The following is a 16,523-nucleotide window of genomic DNA, read 5'->3' as shown; positions in this document are numbered from 1 at the left end:
AAGAGCTGGCACTGCCTGACCCACAGCCAGGTGGGTCCAGTATTACCAGCAAGCCAGTTCCCGGTGGAACAAGTCTGTATTGGCTTGCAGACAGCATGTTAATAGACCCTGCGGACTGGGAGAACCTAATTGAGAGTAGGCAATCTAGGAACAAAGCATCTCTGCGGCTGGATTTTTACTGCTGCTCCCATAAACACACTGATCTGTAAAGCTCCCCCAGGGGAATCTCAGAGTTGGGTCAGAATAGGACTGCAGACAGAAGCAAGCCCTGGGAAAAGCTGAGTACGAGAAACTTGGTGCTGGTCAGCTCTGCAGGCAAGAAGCATCACCCCAAGGACAAGCAAAGCTGCCACAAGCAAAGCTGTGGGAGCTGGGTGAGAGAGAGCAGGGGACATCTTCGGGAACAGCCTGCCCCAGACAAGCACAGGGACAAAAGCAGCCCCGTGCTTATGGAGAAGGCAAGGACACCTGAAAGCTTTGTGTCTCCCTAGAGCTCTAATCATTGCTTTCTAAAGAGGGTGCAGAAAGACTGTGGTCAAGAAGGTGCACAGAGAAAACAAAGCTTGCTTTCAGCGAGGCCAGAATGTCAGCCTGTAGGTGCAGGAGTGAAGGACCCTGGCTCAAGCTCACAAGCAATCTAGTTCATCATTAGTTTCACAGGATGAGCAGATACACGGTGACCCTGCGGGAACAATGGCAAGTGCCACGGCTCTGTTCTTCCCAGAAGGTCAGCAGGCTGACCTGTACAGCAGGGCAAGAAAAGAGGCACAAGCAGTTACCACAGCATAGCACACATCGCACATTCACGCTCTACCTTACTTTGCAGCAACTTGGACTCAAAGAATCAAAGTCCTGTCCACTCATACACACTTCAAGTGCCAAGCTGACAGCCTTTTCTTTCTTCTGCTGCTGGCACTGCAGTGGATTGGCACAGCTGCACATGCTATCCACGAAAGGACACAGCACACCTGCTCTCTCCCAGCAGCAGCCAGCTCTGCACAGACTGCAGTCTACCTGCGAGGTCGCTTCCTTCAGGTCTGCAGTGGATTCACTTTTGTGCCTATAACCTCTGGAAACTAATCCTGGCAGAGCTTTTTTTTTTTTGCAGATAATATAGGATTGGACTGGAGGACAAACAAGCACACCAGGCTCTTATGAGGGTGTGAACTGAAGATACATTCATCTTCAATTCCCTGTTGCTCCACACGTTTTCACACCTGCCCAAGGTCCAAGAGAAATTTCCTCTAGGGGAAGGTAAGGTTGCTGATGTGCCAGTAACAGCATAGGAAAAAGGCCAGTGGCCACACAACTAACCAAGCACTTCAAAGCTTTGCTTTACACACTGTGCTGTGAGCTAGCCCCAGGACAAGAATTCACTATAGCTTGTAAACAATTCACAAACACTCTAACCACAGGATGCCTCTGGACCAAAGAAGCAAGAGGTGATGTCAAAAGCAGTTAATGCAGGTAAGGTTCCAAGGAGCTATTCATCTCTGAGCACGGAGCAGGGTCCTGAAATCCTGCCCTCCTCCACCCTGTCAGGCATCAGAGTGCATTATAAACCTTAATCAACCCCCCCATGACACAGCAGACAGGACGCAGCCAAGCGCTATCATGCTCCTTGTGCAAAGGAAGAAATAGCCCAGTGGGATCATGGAAGGACCAGGCTCACACCCTCCACCCAGCTCTAATGACATTTGCCACCTCCTGCAATGCCAGACTTCATACTTCCTGAGAGCTGCTGGCAGCAACCCTGCCTGGCAGTGCATAATTCAGCAGTTTTCTTCCTTTGAACTCTGCTGCATTGACACGAGCATGCCTCATGAACACTGTAAAAGTCTGAAGAAGCAGTCTGCTTAGAGTGGGGTTTGCAAATTAGATTGGAGGTGTCCCCCCCCCCCAGACACTGCACTATATCCCTTTTCCAGCTCCCCACTAGATGGAAGGTTTGACTGAACCCAGTCTGCAGGCAAGAATGCCAAATGGAGCTGTCACCACTGCTTTGTGTCTCTAAGAAATCATACATGAAGTGCAGGGCACACATCCTCTGCTGCTGCAGGAGGCGTGGAGCTGTGCCAATCTGCAGAACTATCTGGCCATAGCCAGTTTGCTTGCTTTACTTTCCCTGAAGCTTGGCCCCCAAAGGCCTTTGCTGATTGACATCTGCTTGATAAGTGTCCCAGCCATCCCCGTCAGAAATCCTTCACAGACGATGTACGCTGGCACCATGCCCAAAGCCAGGCTACCAGCACTGTGGTCACACAGCCCAGAATTCAGCAGAAAGCCTGTTGGCAACTCTGCTGTGAAGAGAACAGCCTCTCCCAGAGCCTCTCACACACTTACCCAGAGGTACAGCTCCAACTAGGCAGCTGGCACTCAGCTGCCCAATGCTGTTTTCCTTTTTACACTGAAAAAGGTAAAGTCCAGAGGCATTGCTGAGAGACAAGGAGAAGGGAATCTTTCCTGCTGCTTTCTTCACACCTCTGAAGTGTGAAACATCTTGAAACAAATCGAGATGGTTTCTTGCAGCAGATGTCCCTGTGCTGCCATACCCTGCTGGAGCTGAACTGTTGCTGCTTCAGTGACAGCTGCTATGGACAAGTAACTTTGAAAGGGAATATGCAGCTGGCCATCAGTCCCCAACTCTTGCTGGGCTTTGTCCTTTGAGCTTTATTCCTACCATCACTGCAAGTTTAATGAGAAGAGGTCTCAAAATTTCTTCTTGAGCAGCAAGACGGAAAATAGCAGGAAGAAACTTTAAGAATACAGAATGGGTAAGAAAACAGAAGGTAGTGAGAAGGCAGCTAGAGTTGGGGCTGCTATGTAGGGAATTTGGAAGAAGCAAAAGAAAGATCAGAGTGTAAAGCTTGCCAACCTGCAGGGATATTCTCTGGTATAACCATCAAGAAGCTGCTGGAAGAACCAGCAAGAGGCTCAGGGTTCTCCTGTCTTTTCCATCAGCCACAAGCTCTTCAACACAGCACAATTTCTATGTTCATCAGTTCCAAGTGGTGCATCAGGGGCCAGTTTCCTGCTCCTAGGCACTTAACAATCACTAAAATGCTGTTAAACCACTCATGGCCCATACAGCCACTTGTGCTTTTAACTCTGTGGCTTTGAAACAGCTTGGAGAAAGGGACATCTAACATTAAACCTCAACGTTTAAACCTCAGAAGCTGAACGGCCTCTCTCTCCAGGTGCTGCTGGAACTCACTACCAGCTCACTCCAGCTATGAGCGAGCTTTTTCAGATGCTGCCCTTGAAAAGCTTTAGTGGATGCTAAGAGGCTGCCTGCATCCCACCACCGCTGGAAGCGCTTCAGCACCCTGGACAAGAAGACCAGCTCCATCCTCCCTCGAACCCAAAGCTCAGAGCCAGCAGGCTCCGGTTCTCCCTGGCTGTGCTTCATGATACACACACACTAAGGTAGGCAGCTCGTACCCTGCCAGCAGAAATAACCATAACACAAATCGCTTGACAACTCTAAATTCTTCTGCTCAACACAGAGGTTACAAGCAGATTGTGACTCATGGCTGATTCAATGCATCTGGAAACCTGAGCAGAAAGGGGTTTTAAAGTACATATGAAGTTGGTTGCTTTAAGCACAAATGTATGCACAGCTTCTGCATCACCCAGGATAAAATGCAAAACACTACTTAGAACCACTGCTAGTTTTGATCTGTTCTCCAGACAAGAAACTCACCAGCTTTCATGCCCTGCAACAGCAATCACCAGGTGTAATCCTGACACACAAAGCAGCCCTGAAGCTCACAAAGGCTCCAAGAAAGTTTCTGGTACAGCATCAGTCCAGCTGGCTGCAAGGAAGTTGCCAGTACAGCAAACTGTCAGGCTGTGTCTGTACGCATGGACAGACATACATCTCCCACCATTTTTTTTTCAGGGACAGGAGGTGAGAAAGTAGGCAAAAGAGTTTATTTCCTCCTTTACTGTTAGGCTGAAGTGGCACTGATGCACCCCAACTGTAGGAAGGAAGTGCTTCTCTCATCCATCCTACGTGGCTGTGTTTATGATGGAAGGCAGCAGCAGAGCTGAAGCAGAGCTCCTTTTGCTCTGTTCTCCTAGTGTCTCTCTGCCATCCTAATTCCTCGCTAGGAGCACAACTTAATTAAGACCACCATGGCATTTCTTAGGTTAGCTCCCAAACACTGATGTTCTGATGTCCCCTCCCCAACAGATGCTTTCATCTATTTTAGGCTCTCCCACTACACCAAGCAGGAGACTGAGGGTAGAAGCCAGTCGAGCTGCTGGCTGGCAGAGTGCATCCAAAAGCTGCTCCCTGCATCCTGTACACAGCTACCTGGTCCAGAAAAGCAGCATGAACGTGGAAAGGCAACAAGTTTTTGGGTCAGGTATTTCTACAGTGTTCAAAGACTGTGCTTAATGCACATTTTTGGCCTGCAAGCATGTGATGAACGAACAAAAACTGTCACCAGGCTTTTTTTAAGGTAGACAGCATGATGAAGCAGGAAAGATAGCTACAAGCATGACAAGAGCTAATGATGAAAGCAAGATTTTTCACACCCTGCAGAAGCCACCTGTAACACAAGAGGTACCACACTGCACTCCAGGAGTCCTTCATCTATCTCAAAGCATGCTCTTGGACATTGCCATGTTCCAATAGTTTTATTACAATAGAGGGCAAAAATGAAACAACACCAGAAACATCCAAAGGCCTTGAAAGTGCTGAAGGAGACACACAACCATTTTACTCTCAGACATGTTATGGTTACAGGAAATACTTCCCAAGTGCCATTGCTCAAATAAAAATATAACCATACAAATTAAAAAAATACCATTTATATACAGTGTGGAATTAGCTTACATCAGCTCCTAACAAAAAACAGTGCAAACAAACACAGGGAAAGGTAAGTTGCTACCCTTGGAATGGCTCACAGTAAGTCGACAATTCAAACCACAAACACTGCACAGGGCACCACGAGGCAGGGGAGAAGGCCCCGCACCACCCCCGAACTTCAGCCACCAATACTACTCCAGTTCTTAATTACTATGCCTTTAGTGTTGCTCTGAGTAAAAGGTTACAGGCACCTACGTTTGGATTAAGTTTCTTGGTAAATCACTAAGCAATCAGAGCCAGAGTAGAAGCGACAAGTAGTGTTTTCAGACAGGAATTAAGTGTGAGAAGAATGATCCAACACAAGCCCCTTTGCATCAATCCTGTCTCCAAAGGTCAGATGAGCTTGGCCTTCCCTTTCTGCAGGTTACACGCTCCCTTTGAAGCGGCAGACAGGGTCACCCACCACCCTCACCTAGGTCATCTTGAGTGAAGGAGTGAAAGGGGTGTGTTTGCCATCTGAAACGCTTGAGTAAGAGAGATGCACAGGCAGAGCTGACAGTAGGCTGAAGGCAGGCGGCCTTCTCCTGGGGAAGTGCAGCTGGTGCTCAGACAAGACCTTCCAGCCTGTCTTGTCTGGAATGCCTAACTCCAGGCCCCAGTAGCAGTGACAAGACATCCTGCAGCAAACAGACTGCAGCAGTTTCTGTACAGAAATAAAACAGGATGTGACCAGCTCAAGGCAAACAACCTAAGGAGCCCTATTCTTGTGCAGAAAGAGAAGGGACCTTCCACAGGCAGTCATTCAACATGAGCAAAAGGAAAAGATTTGTCATGGAGGGACACAGGACATTCCTGCTAGGTGCTCTGACAGTATGGGACTGCTAATTCCACAGCAGAGTGGTCTGAAATCACATCAAACCAGGACTCCCATGATCGCTAACTGTCCACGGGGACAAATCCTTTGAGTGAAAGGCATGCTGACAGAAGCATATGTCAAACCTACAGTGCAGCTTCAGGGTAGTAAAAGGTTTTGTGAGACAGTTCAGTGCAAGACCTCAAGCATTTCAGGACTACCTGCAGTGACTATCCAGGGAGAACAATCATCCTTACTCTGCTTACAAGGAAAGAACTTGCAAGTCAGGAGCAGTAGCCAGTGCCCACTCATATGCTCCAAGGAACATGCCAAACCTGCCCCAGCTAAAGTGTCCAGGCTGAAGGCACAGGATAGACACTGACTGGAGGAAAACATACTCATTCATTCTTGGAGGTTTAAGAGCTTGTATGTCTCAACTTGGAGCTAGCCAGTCAGAAACCAGCAGAAGTGTTTGGGTGGAGAAGACAAGAGCTGTTTCTGCACGTTCTAAAGCAAGAAAGGGAAAAGAAGGAACACAAATACTGCTCTTTAGCTAGGTCACCTCCTAAGCAGTCCTGGAGAGGGCTCAGAGTTAACAAAGGGTCCTGGGACACACCCAGCTTCCTCTCCAACAGCTGCCACTACATGTACCACAGCCCACTCCCTCCTTGTGGAAATGGTACAAGTGCAAACAAATATCTGCCTTTCCTCTCTTTAAGACGACAGCAGATGGGAAAGAACACTAAGTGAAGAAAGAGTCACCAGATGCCAATGAAGAATAACAAAAATGAAAATCTAAGTGCTTACAAACAGCTTTGCCACAACCAAACTTTCCAGCTGAGCCGTGCCATGCAGTGCATCACAAGAACAAAGTCTACCCTAAAACCTGGCCTCAGGAACCACTTTAAGTTCAAGTTTTCTCTCTTTTGCTGGACAAAATTCAAGAGCCTTCCATGACTCAGCTGTCTTCACTGCAAGCACAGCCAGAGAGTGCATCTGCCTACAAACTATCCAGACTGCAAAGACTCCACCAACATCTAAGAGTTCCAGTGACTTAAAGAGCTCAACGTCAAGACGGTGGCTGGTGACCCAGGCACAAAACCACCTCCTAATCCCCATTGTAGCAGGGATCAGCAGGCAGGAGTTTGCAGAGTCACACCCTAGAACAACCAGCTTCCAAAAAGTCACTCAAAAGGACTGTTTTAACAGGTTTAGTGTTCTGACATGTATATGGAAAGGGCACCACTCCTTCAGGCTTAGTCAGGAAAATCTTCAGCCTAGATGAAGGTTCAGCCTCAATTCAGACAACACAACGTCTGGTTACCTTCTGCCACAGCTCTCGCCTAGCTGTCTCCTTATGGCAGACAACAGGTTAACTGGAGTGCTCCCAGGCTGTGTAGAAGCTTGTCTGGGATACATTTCCCGTGTTACTTGGCCCAGTTTCTTGGCTGGGAGAATGCTCTGTGCTTTATCAAGCCAATCAGCTCTGCAGGCCCTGGAGGCACAATGCTGGCTTCCCACAGAGGGTTATCTGTATGCAAAACTCAAGAGGGCAGGTGCCTGCTGGAACAATACAGGTGCTGGCCAGGATGGTACCTGCTAAAGCAGTGAACTGGCTGCAACTGGCTCCTAAACGCTGATTTTACCCTTACAGATACTCGGGATCTGGCAGTTGCAAACATTATCCCAAGTATTTTTAGAGCACAGACAGCCCCACTCATCACTCTGCAGCAGATCCTGTCTGTTAGCCATCAGCACCAAGTATCCCTCCTGTATAGCAGCCTGAAGCTACATCAGCTCCTCTCATGACACAGAGATTGTTCAACCAAGTCCACAGACAGGGCAGTGGTTTTGTTTGCCTCCAGAAAGCAACACTTCACCATGCTCTGAGGACGTGAGGCTCCCTGCTCTCTAACTCCAGCTGGAAAGGTGTCCCAGGCTCTCACTGTTGGATCAGTACAAGGACAGTGCCTACAAATGCCAAGTAACGCCGAAGTGTCATGGGAGCGACAGAGTGGAGTACCACAAAGTGCCTTAGCAGAGTCTCTCACAGGCAGATAAGAGCAACAGCTAACAAGAAATGAGATCTCCCTTTTCTGTGATGCTCTGCAAATGTATTAAATATTTATAATCCTAAACAGTAACTGCATTTGAACTGTTGTGAACTCCTGAGCTGCTGGGCTGGTCTCAGGAGTCAGCTGCTGTCAAAACCACCACAGCAGGAACACCTCCCCATGAAAGGAGGAAAGAAATTAGGAGCAAATGAAGCCAAAGTGGAAAAACATGGGCAAGTGGGAGCACCTGTGAAGAGAGGTGTGTTTCCAAACAACTGGCTTTCTTAATATTGCTCTTCAGAAAAGCCATCTTCCAGAGCAGCTCTGCATAACTGCAAACTCACTGTCCCCTCTCAGCCTTGACAGCAACCTCCTTCTCACACAAATAAGGCAACAAGGAACAAGGGAGGAAGAGGAAAAGGGAAACATACAGGAGGGTAGGGAAAAGATGCTGCACAGTTCTGTGCACATGACACAGTGGAACCAGATGGTTCATTTTCTGACTGTTCAAAAGCCCAAATCTAAACCAACGAGCAGAACATACGGCGTCAGGACAACATCTGGTGGAAGGAGATAACTGGAGCGCAGGGAAAGGAAAAAACCTGGATCAAGAGTGGTCAAACCAAGTGCCTGAGACCAATCAACAGCCCTTGGGCTCAGGCAGCTCCTCTAGTTCTCTGGCTGGCAAGATGGTCTCCAGCATCTCAGACTTGATATGCATGTGAGAAGCCAAAGGGCAATTCTTGGGCCTTGCGGGGTCCAAGCGGAATGCGAGGGCGTGTGCAGGCCTGGAGCAGAGTGGGGAAGGGCATCAAATGGTCCGATAGTGCTGTCTCAGTCTTGCCTGCAGAAACTCATGAGTCAGGTTGTGACGAGTGATTATCCCAACAATCTTAAAGAGAAAGAGGAAAAAAGGTACTGGGGTCACAGATGTGCTACTAAGAGATGCATGTGGCAGAGCTGCTGTTCTTGCCAGTCCCCCAGGAGAGGCAACCTGCGAGCCGTTCCTGCTGAGTCAGTGAAAGTTTGAGTTCAAATCTCACCAAAACAACACCCATCCCTCATCTACAGGCCAGACCCTGCTTTAACTACACCCCAGCAGCTTAACTGGTGCCTGGACACAGCAGTGTTAGCCCTGCCTAGGAAGGGAAATAAGGGATGTAACTCGGTTCTCTGGAAAGTGAAAACTGTAACTGCAAGTTACAAAGCTGTAACCTGTGGCTTCATTTGAGACACTTCTGCTATGCCAAGTGACACGACTGCAGACAGCTCTTATCAGATAGATCCTAGGAAGCTCTAAAGACCTCAACACAGAAATGGCAAATACTAGCTCAGTGGTGACTGCACGCTGACCATCACTAACTGGCAGGTCACTCAAGGGACCCACTCCTAGTCCACTGGGGAAACAGTCAACCCCACCCACGACAGTTGATGAACACCTCAGTTATTCTACAGATTAGAGTTTAGAACTAGCCTGCTCTCTAGAGCTACAAGAGCATTGCATCTTGTACTAAAGATGGTTTGAGTCAACAACTTTGTTTTCAGCCAACAGGCTCTGCAGGATAGTTACTAGGAACGCCAAGGGGCAGCAAAAGCACTGCTGTGTCACAGGGACAGATCAGCCCCGGCTTAAGGGAAACAGGCTCACTTCATGTTCATAGGAAGTTACTGACACCTACTGACTCTTTCTGAGCACTGTGGGTAGCAGAGACGGCAGTACAGCAAATCAAGCACAAACCATTCAAAGACTCCTTTATTCTGCTGCTGCTATGAGTAGGAACAGAATGCAAGTTGCATTCCAGCAGAAAAACCTCCTGCCCCAGTGCACAGTAAATCCTGCTCTCAGCTTTGAATAAAGCTGTCAAAGTGGATGCTGAATTAGTGGCTTCTGATGAGCTCAAGACCTCTCTTAACAGCGACAAGACAACAAGAGCTTCCACCTGCTGCCAAGTGGAGACGGGAGAGAGAATGCAGGTCCTACCCCTCACAGGGAAAGCAGAAAGCAGGCTTGGACACAGAAACTGGTAACAGCCACAGCAACCAACAAGGCTTTGGGGCCTTAAGAAAATCACATTCTGATCTCTTTAAAGCATTTGTTCGATGTTAAAACACATCTTAGATTTCCCAAAGGCGGAAAACATTGCAAAAAAACACAGTGGAGCCTCCTCATACAGCCAAGGCAAAGTGGAGATAAGGACTCACCTCTCCCACAGCATTCACAACCGGTAAGTGTCTGAGTCCCATTGTCCTGAACAGGTTGAAGACTTGAGACACGTGAGTATTTGGAGAGACAGTGAAGGGTGATGGATTCATATATGGGGTGACATCCTAGGAAAGAAAAACATCACATTATTGATGAGAGGCACTGGGAACCACCAACGAGCAGTACCTACAATTCCTCCTGTGCACTGATCTCTGGACAGGGCTCTAGACATTTGGCATCTTCTATTTCTCATGAGTATTAAATTACCTCAAAAACCTGAATTTGTCACAGCTTATTTGAACACTGTACCCCATGATCCCAAGAGCCTAAGAGATGCAGAAAGCATCTGGGCAGCATAAATGGAAGTCCATGAGAATACAAATGTACATTAAAAAAAGACTTTGGTCTACACAACAGTCCAGTCCTACCCCACAGACAACGAGAGGCCTGCTGCTGACTGAGCTGCCAGCACACAGAACGCCCAACAGCTACCGGCAGTCTGCCTGTGCAATCTCTCTCAGGCAGGAGTCTAACCTAGAGGGATCTTCAACCAGACAGGAAATGTCTTACTCTACAAGTCAAGCACCTGTGTGCAATGTTACCTCAGAGCAAGGATGCAGACAAGGCTGAGTGATTGTGTGAGCACCACACCCAAGGGTGGACTTAAACCTGCTCTCAGGCTTGGAAGAGTCCTAAAGCACGTATCGGGAAGCACCGTGACATCGCATCCCTTACCACTATCATGCGAGGGTTCAGCAGGGTGAGGTCCAGGTCGTGGATATCTGGGTAGCGAGGGTAATCCTCGGACATCTCTGCGTGGGACAGGCGAGGCTGACTTGCACTCTGCGGGTGAAACAAATGCCACTGAGCCACTGCCACCACCCCAGATGGGATTCGGGCTGCGAGCAACACAGCACACAATGTCTCCCAACTGCTGACCCAGATCTTCATCTCCCACACCCAGACAGAACTTCTACAGAACTCCTAGCAACTCATCTCAGAATGCAGCAAAGCCCAAACCCACCCAGGTGTTCACTCAGAGCAGGGGGTCTGCTCTCCCGCCTCTCGCAGGTCTACACTCGACACTGGAGGGCAGCAACGCATCAGCCTTGTGGCATAGGGACCTCAAACAAATGCTCACACTGACTGCAGTGAAGAGCTGACAGTCTTGTGGCAAGACCCTGGTACCCAGCACTAAAAACACAGAGCGTACACTGCTCGTTGCTCTGCACTTATTATCTGCCCTCTGTTCTCCAGTTGTGACAGGGCTGCACCTTTATGCAACAAATAAGTCTCAGTTTATTCTTCAAACAGTAGCTGTTCTCTTTTCTTGGGAGATGTCTCAACAGAAATTCAAGTCTATTTTAGAGCTGCAAGGGGAAATTCACATGACTTTCTGCAGCTTTTAAAACACAGATGCATTCCCTAGAGTAATTTTTTTTCAGGCAGCCCATTAACATCATTCCCAACCTCCTCAGAGTCAAGACAGCAGGGATGTCTGTGCTGTAATTCCCAACTGGGAGTACTCACCGACTGGTTCTCAGAGTAACAAACACCCCTGACAAGGAGGGTGACCAACTGTGAGCGCAAGATCAAGCCATGGAAGGTCAAAGGTCTGAAGCGTTCCTCCATGGTCCACTCTTCACTGGGAGACTGATCAGGGTACAGGTTGGGGTAGGGAGTGTACCTGTGACAGATTTAAGATGATCTGAGTTACATGGACTTAAGGAGAGACACATACACCTGACTCCAAAACAACAACAGCCATTTCAACTCTTTGCAACCCTCTGAACACTTCAGGGACTCTTGCTAGAGACAAGAGAGTTTCTTCTCCATCAAACAGAATACTAGAGAGAAGTCAAGAGCCATAACCATTGGCAGAGTATGGCAACAGCAGCAGAATGGAGACAGTCATCCTAATTTTCAGTATCAAATCATTTCCTACTAAAGCAATTTTCAGTGGCAAATTATTCAGATTCTAACAAAATCTGAGGCATCTGGCAAAATGTCAGAACTGCACTCATGAGAGTCCCAATGACTGGGTTAGAAACCGGTTCACAGGACTGTGCTTCTGCATGGAAGCAGCTGCAACACAAGCCTGGTGACTCAGCTCAGTCACCAGGAAGGTGGTATCAATGTTATGTCACCAGGCCATTAGCTCATCTCTTGGGAGAGGTGAGCTTGGCAGAGCCCTCAAGATTTTGTAGGCAAGGAGGCATCAGCCTCTGTAGCCACATTCCTAGGTGTTCCATCCCCTCCAGGAAATACTTCTGGCTAGGTGTTTGAAGGAAATTTAAGGTGAAAGGTGGGACACCATCAAACCTAGGACTTGACCACAAGCGTGAGCCCCAGCACTGGCTGTTGAGACCTGGCAGGACACTTCCAAACTTAGCTACTAGCACTGTCTCCTCTGATCTACAGAATGACAAGGACTGTAGAAAGCCTCACAACACATCTCGACATATGCAAACGGGGTGTTGCCACATGATTGTGCCTACCAGGATCTCACCTTCTCTCTAGCATCTGTTGCAGCAGATCTTCCTTTTCTGGTGGCTCCTCAGTCGCTATGTGCTCATCGCACATGTTCCGCAGCTCACTTGAAGGGTAGGACTTCATGGACTGACTGCGCTTGCGCTGCTCCCCGGCTCGGGTGAGGATGCTGGACTTCTGGGTACAGCAAGTAACTGTCAGATACTCACTGAGCAGCTCAACAGTTACCCAAGAGAGACTAGGAATTATCTGATCACAGCCTTATGTCACCAGGTAAGGTGTTCCTTAGTGCTGCTCCACCTGTAATAGCCAAGAGGACTGTACAGTCCTTGCAGAGAGTGCCTGGAGCGTAGGAACTCAGACATCTTTTCTTGCTAGAGCGTGAGCGTACCACAGGCATGCTCATGATGTGTTCTGACCTTAAATTTCAGTTTCCCAAGAAACTAGAGCATTTGCCCCATTGCCCCTCCCACAAAGGAGAGAAGCATTTAGGCACCGGCTGATGTCAATGGCGAGTTCAGTACTTTGGGGGCAAATCCAAGCTTTTTCCATGTCTTAGTCCTCGTAACTATCCCCTCTAGGAATGCAGTCCACTCCTCTGCCTTTACCCTGACCCAGAGGATGGAATGAAATTGAGTCCTTGAAAAATCTGTACTGCAGTAGGGGCTTATCTGTGACCTGAATTCTGCACTGACAACAGCCTAGTTAACAAAGCAAAGGGACTTCTGCCTACAGAACAAAGCTCTTTGCCCTTCAGCTTCTCAAGCAAGCAACTTTTTACCTTGAATTTGATGTTGTTGCTGATCAGTTGATTTCCCTTCATGAACTCCCTCTCATTGCCCCGGTTCTCAGTCACCACGGGGAAGGCATGGTGGACCGTTGTGCGCAGGATGCTGACGAGGGACTGGATCCTGGTGTGTGGGTAGACATAGGTCAGGTTGGGCTCCATGATGTCACTGGCTCTTAGTCTAAGGGAACAGAAATCCGAGGTTGCTATATCACCTACATGCTACGTAGCACTGCATCAACGATGCACGACAGGCAAGCAAAAAGGTCCCATCTCTTCACACAAAGTGCTTAAACACTGCTGAGAAGAGAGGCGGAAGATGAAATTCCACAAGAAGCAAAGTTGAGCAGAAGGCTTTCACAGTTCTTGCCAAACCTCACAAATGCACTCCTTGAATCTCCACCCACCACTCCCTCCTCAGAAAGGGCTCCAGCACCTCTCTCCTGCCACAGGCCTGCCATATACTGCATATACTCCAGACTCCTTTCACAGCAGTCCTTCCTCACAGCTGCTCCTCTCAGAGCAGCCAGGTTCCTTGGAGAAGATGCATCATCCCCCAGCATTACAGTACTCCTTTCTGAGCAAGAACCCTACCACAAATTCCAGCCCACAGCCCTGCCAAGAGGAGAAGCCTTACTTATCCATTTCCACCTCTGTTTCCCACTCCAGGAGAGGCACTCCTCGTAAGTTCACATGGATGTCATAGATGCCTTTGTTGAAAAAGTCTCCTGTCCATTTGGCTACCTGCAGAGCAAAAGGGTAGCTTTTGAGTTGCTGCTTCAAATACAAGGCTCCTTGGCTTACCATCGCCCTGGAAGGAAGACAGATTCAGGGCCAGCCCTTGTTCAAGGAGTCTGCCAGACACCCGAGCTAGGAGACCGCACTCACCATGAGGGTGATCATTATCGGGAGCCCATAGCTGATCTCGTTGGTGGATTCGATAAGGATGACAGTCAGGCTAATTGTCATGCGGACCACTCCTCCCAGGAACGCCGCTGCCCCAATCAGCGCAAAGGTTCCCGAGTAGATGTGATCCAGGCCAATGTAGCTAGAGGGAAACAGAGAGCCTGAAGATGAGAACCTGCCAGAGCCCACCTCTCCCACACATACACACACTCAAGGCACCTTTTGAGGAGGTTGGCGACCAGGCGTCCGAAGGCAGCCCCACAAAGCAGTGATGGCACAAAAAGCCCACTGGGCACAGAGATCCCATATGTCCAGCAGGACAGTAAGAAATAGAGAAGGAAGAACAAGGACAGTGTGACTGGGCTGAAAGTACCTGCAACAGAAGAAGAATCAAGACTAACTAAGGGAGCACAAAGTCACCAGACAAAGACAGCAGTCTTGCACCATCCACCCCTCAGCTCACAAACAGCTACTGAGGCTCTGAGTCCAAACACTCATGAAGACAATGAGTAGGTGAAAAAGAGAGGAAAAGCATGGGAGGCTTTGAGCAGCTGACCTAGAAGTCCCCCAGAGCCACGAAGGCTTGAAGATGCTCTTAAGCCCTGTGGTTCTTATGACAAGGCTGTTTCAAGCAAGATGGAGCTCTGAAGTCTGAGCATGGGATGAGGCACTGTCTCCTCGCTACTCACCATCTTGGTGGAAGAGCTGCAAGATGGCTGACTCCTGAGGGTTGAAGAAGAGTGTGGCCATGTCATTGTAGGTTTCATTTGGACAGAAAAAAGTTTTGATGCTCGAATTCACATCCTCTGACATACCCTAATGCAGGACACAGAAGACATAAAACAGCTGAAATCTGCTCTCTCCTGTCAGCCTTACAACAGAATGGGAGCAGCCCTTCTATTGGGCTGCCAGCCCACACTTTGGGAAGTTCACACCAAACATCAACAGCCGAGATGAGGTCTGCAGCCTCAGTGGGCTCCCCAGTTCACAGCCTGAGCTGTTTTGTCAAACCACAAAAGCACAAAGGGTAGCTTTCATTATTAGCCTAAGCTCCTGCAACTGTGCACAGGCTTTCACTGAAGTTCTGTTATGTATAGAATGATTCAAAAGCTCATTAGGTACCTGTGCTTCTCTGGAGGAGGAACGTGACGGAGAGATATAATTGCCACAGAAGATCCCTCACCTGCAGGTCCAGAGTGTTATTTCCTCTATGACTGGTGGAAGACATCTGCCGACATTCCCCCAGAACCATGGAGGCTACAAAGACCACAACCGTGGTAGTCAAGGACACCAGCAGGCTCTCCAAGACCCTGCAAGCACACAACAGAAACCATACAGTCAAGCCAGACTCAGCCCTGTAGCCCATACCACCTTGCACAGGACTTTGATAAAGCTGCAAGAAGCAGCAGCCACTAGATCTCAACAGCGGAAGCAGAGGACTCCCTGGGTCAAGCTGAATTATGACTTGGTTGCTAGGAATTGTGCTAACTCCCTGTTTAAATTACCTGCCCCCAAAAGGAGCTATTTCTGCCCACAGAACACCCAGCAGTCACATACAAAAAGCCACAGGGAAGGGTTAAGTGATGAGGCTGTTCACATGGAAACAATGTTCTGTAGGTCCTTAGAGGGCAAAAGGTTAGACAGGGTTGGACAGGCTGATACAGTCTCTCATAATCTCCTCTCTAACTGCTAAAATACCCCTTTTATTCCTCCCAAACCCAGGCTTCCTATTTAGCAACTGTCTAGAGCAAACCAACAGCTATTTTCCAGCACTACATAGCCATCTCCTCTCTAAATAGCACAGATATTAGCTCAGTTGTGAATTTAATTAACCAAGATAATTAAAGGAGTGGGATCAGCTACTCCTTCTGCATCTGTCTGAACAAGGTAAAAAAAAATACTCCAGAGACAAAGCTCTGATTTGTTCAGCCACAACCTTTACCATAAAGAGCACTTGCGAGGGGCTTGTAGCTCTCTCCATACCACCACAGCAAATACAAACCCAAAAAGCACAGGGACTGTGACACCTGGTTTCTGGTGTTGACTTTTAAGTTGTATGGAAACTTCATTTTGTGATTTTGAAAACAGCAGGTCTGGGATTTCCTCCATCTCTACTCCCTGGGTCTTCTAGATGGATGCTATTGCTTTGGGACACAGATCAGAGATCCCTGCACAAATACCTGACCAGCTTTGGCTTGGGATGCACGTTCCGCATGCGGTACTTTGCCAGTCTCTTGTTCAGACAGTTGAAGGTGGCTCCGAGAAGGCCTCCTACAATTCCCATCAGAATGAAGAAGCCCAAGTCCACAGCTGTCCAGAGATGGCATTTCTTATCAGACTCAGAGCACTACACGCAGAAAGGCAGGGAAATAAGCATTAGAGTAGTTGCTGCCATTTCCTACCAAGACGTCTGT

General features: G+C 48.4%; 1 protein-coding gene across 13 annotated transcripts in view; it reads right to left on the bottom strand.

Moving 5' to 3' along the window:
* Positions 1 to 16,523, bottom strand: part of CLCN6 (chloride voltage-gated channel 6) — a 73,674-nt gene that overhangs the window by 50,159 nt on the left and 6,992 nt on the right. For 12 of the 13 annotated variants that reach the window (XR_010308587.1, XR_010308586.1, XR_010308589.1 and 9 more), the window contains exons 12-22: positions 16,290 to 16,456; positions 15,293 to 15,419; positions 14,799 to 14,925; positions 14,329 to 14,482; positions 14,092 to 14,251; positions 13,841 to 13,947; positions 13,198 to 13,384; positions 12,436 to 12,593; positions 11,457 to 11,613; positions 10,662 to 10,769; positions 9,926 to 10,051 (exon numbers count right to left, since the gene is read on the bottom strand). Coding sequence is in view for 2 of the 13 variants with exons in the window: in XM_064172231.1 (XP_064028301.1) it covers positions 9,926 to 10,051; positions 10,662 to 10,769; positions 11,457 to 11,613; positions 12,436 to 12,593; positions 13,198 to 13,384; positions 13,841 to 13,947; positions 14,092 to 14,251; positions 14,329 to 14,482; positions 14,799 to 14,925; positions 15,293 to 15,419; positions 16,290 to 16,456 (1,578 nt within the window). In the remaining 11 variants the exon portion in view is untranslated. Of the gene's footprint in view, positions 1 to 4,629; positions 8,616 to 9,925; positions 10,052 to 10,661; positions 10,770 to 11,456; positions 11,614 to 12,435; positions 12,594 to 13,197; positions 13,385 to 13,840; positions 13,948 to 14,091; positions 14,252 to 14,328; positions 14,483 to 14,798; positions 14,926 to 15,292; positions 15,420 to 16,289; positions 16,457 to 16,523 lie in introns of those variants that run through there. The other variant, XM_064172232.1, reaches the window with a different exon arrangement.

This window comes from Pogoniulus pusillus, chromosome 36 (genome assembly GCF_015220805.1).
Source record: "Pogoniulus pusillus isolate bPogPus1 chromosome 36, bPogPus1.pri, whole genome shotgun sequence".
In the NCBI taxonomy this organism is placed as follows: Eukaryota; Metazoa; Chordata; class Aves; order Piciformes; family Lybiidae; genus Pogoniulus; species Pogoniulus pusillus.
The sequence above is the reverse complement of the archived record's forward strand: the minus strand, read 5'-3'. Positions and strand labels throughout refer to the sequence as shown.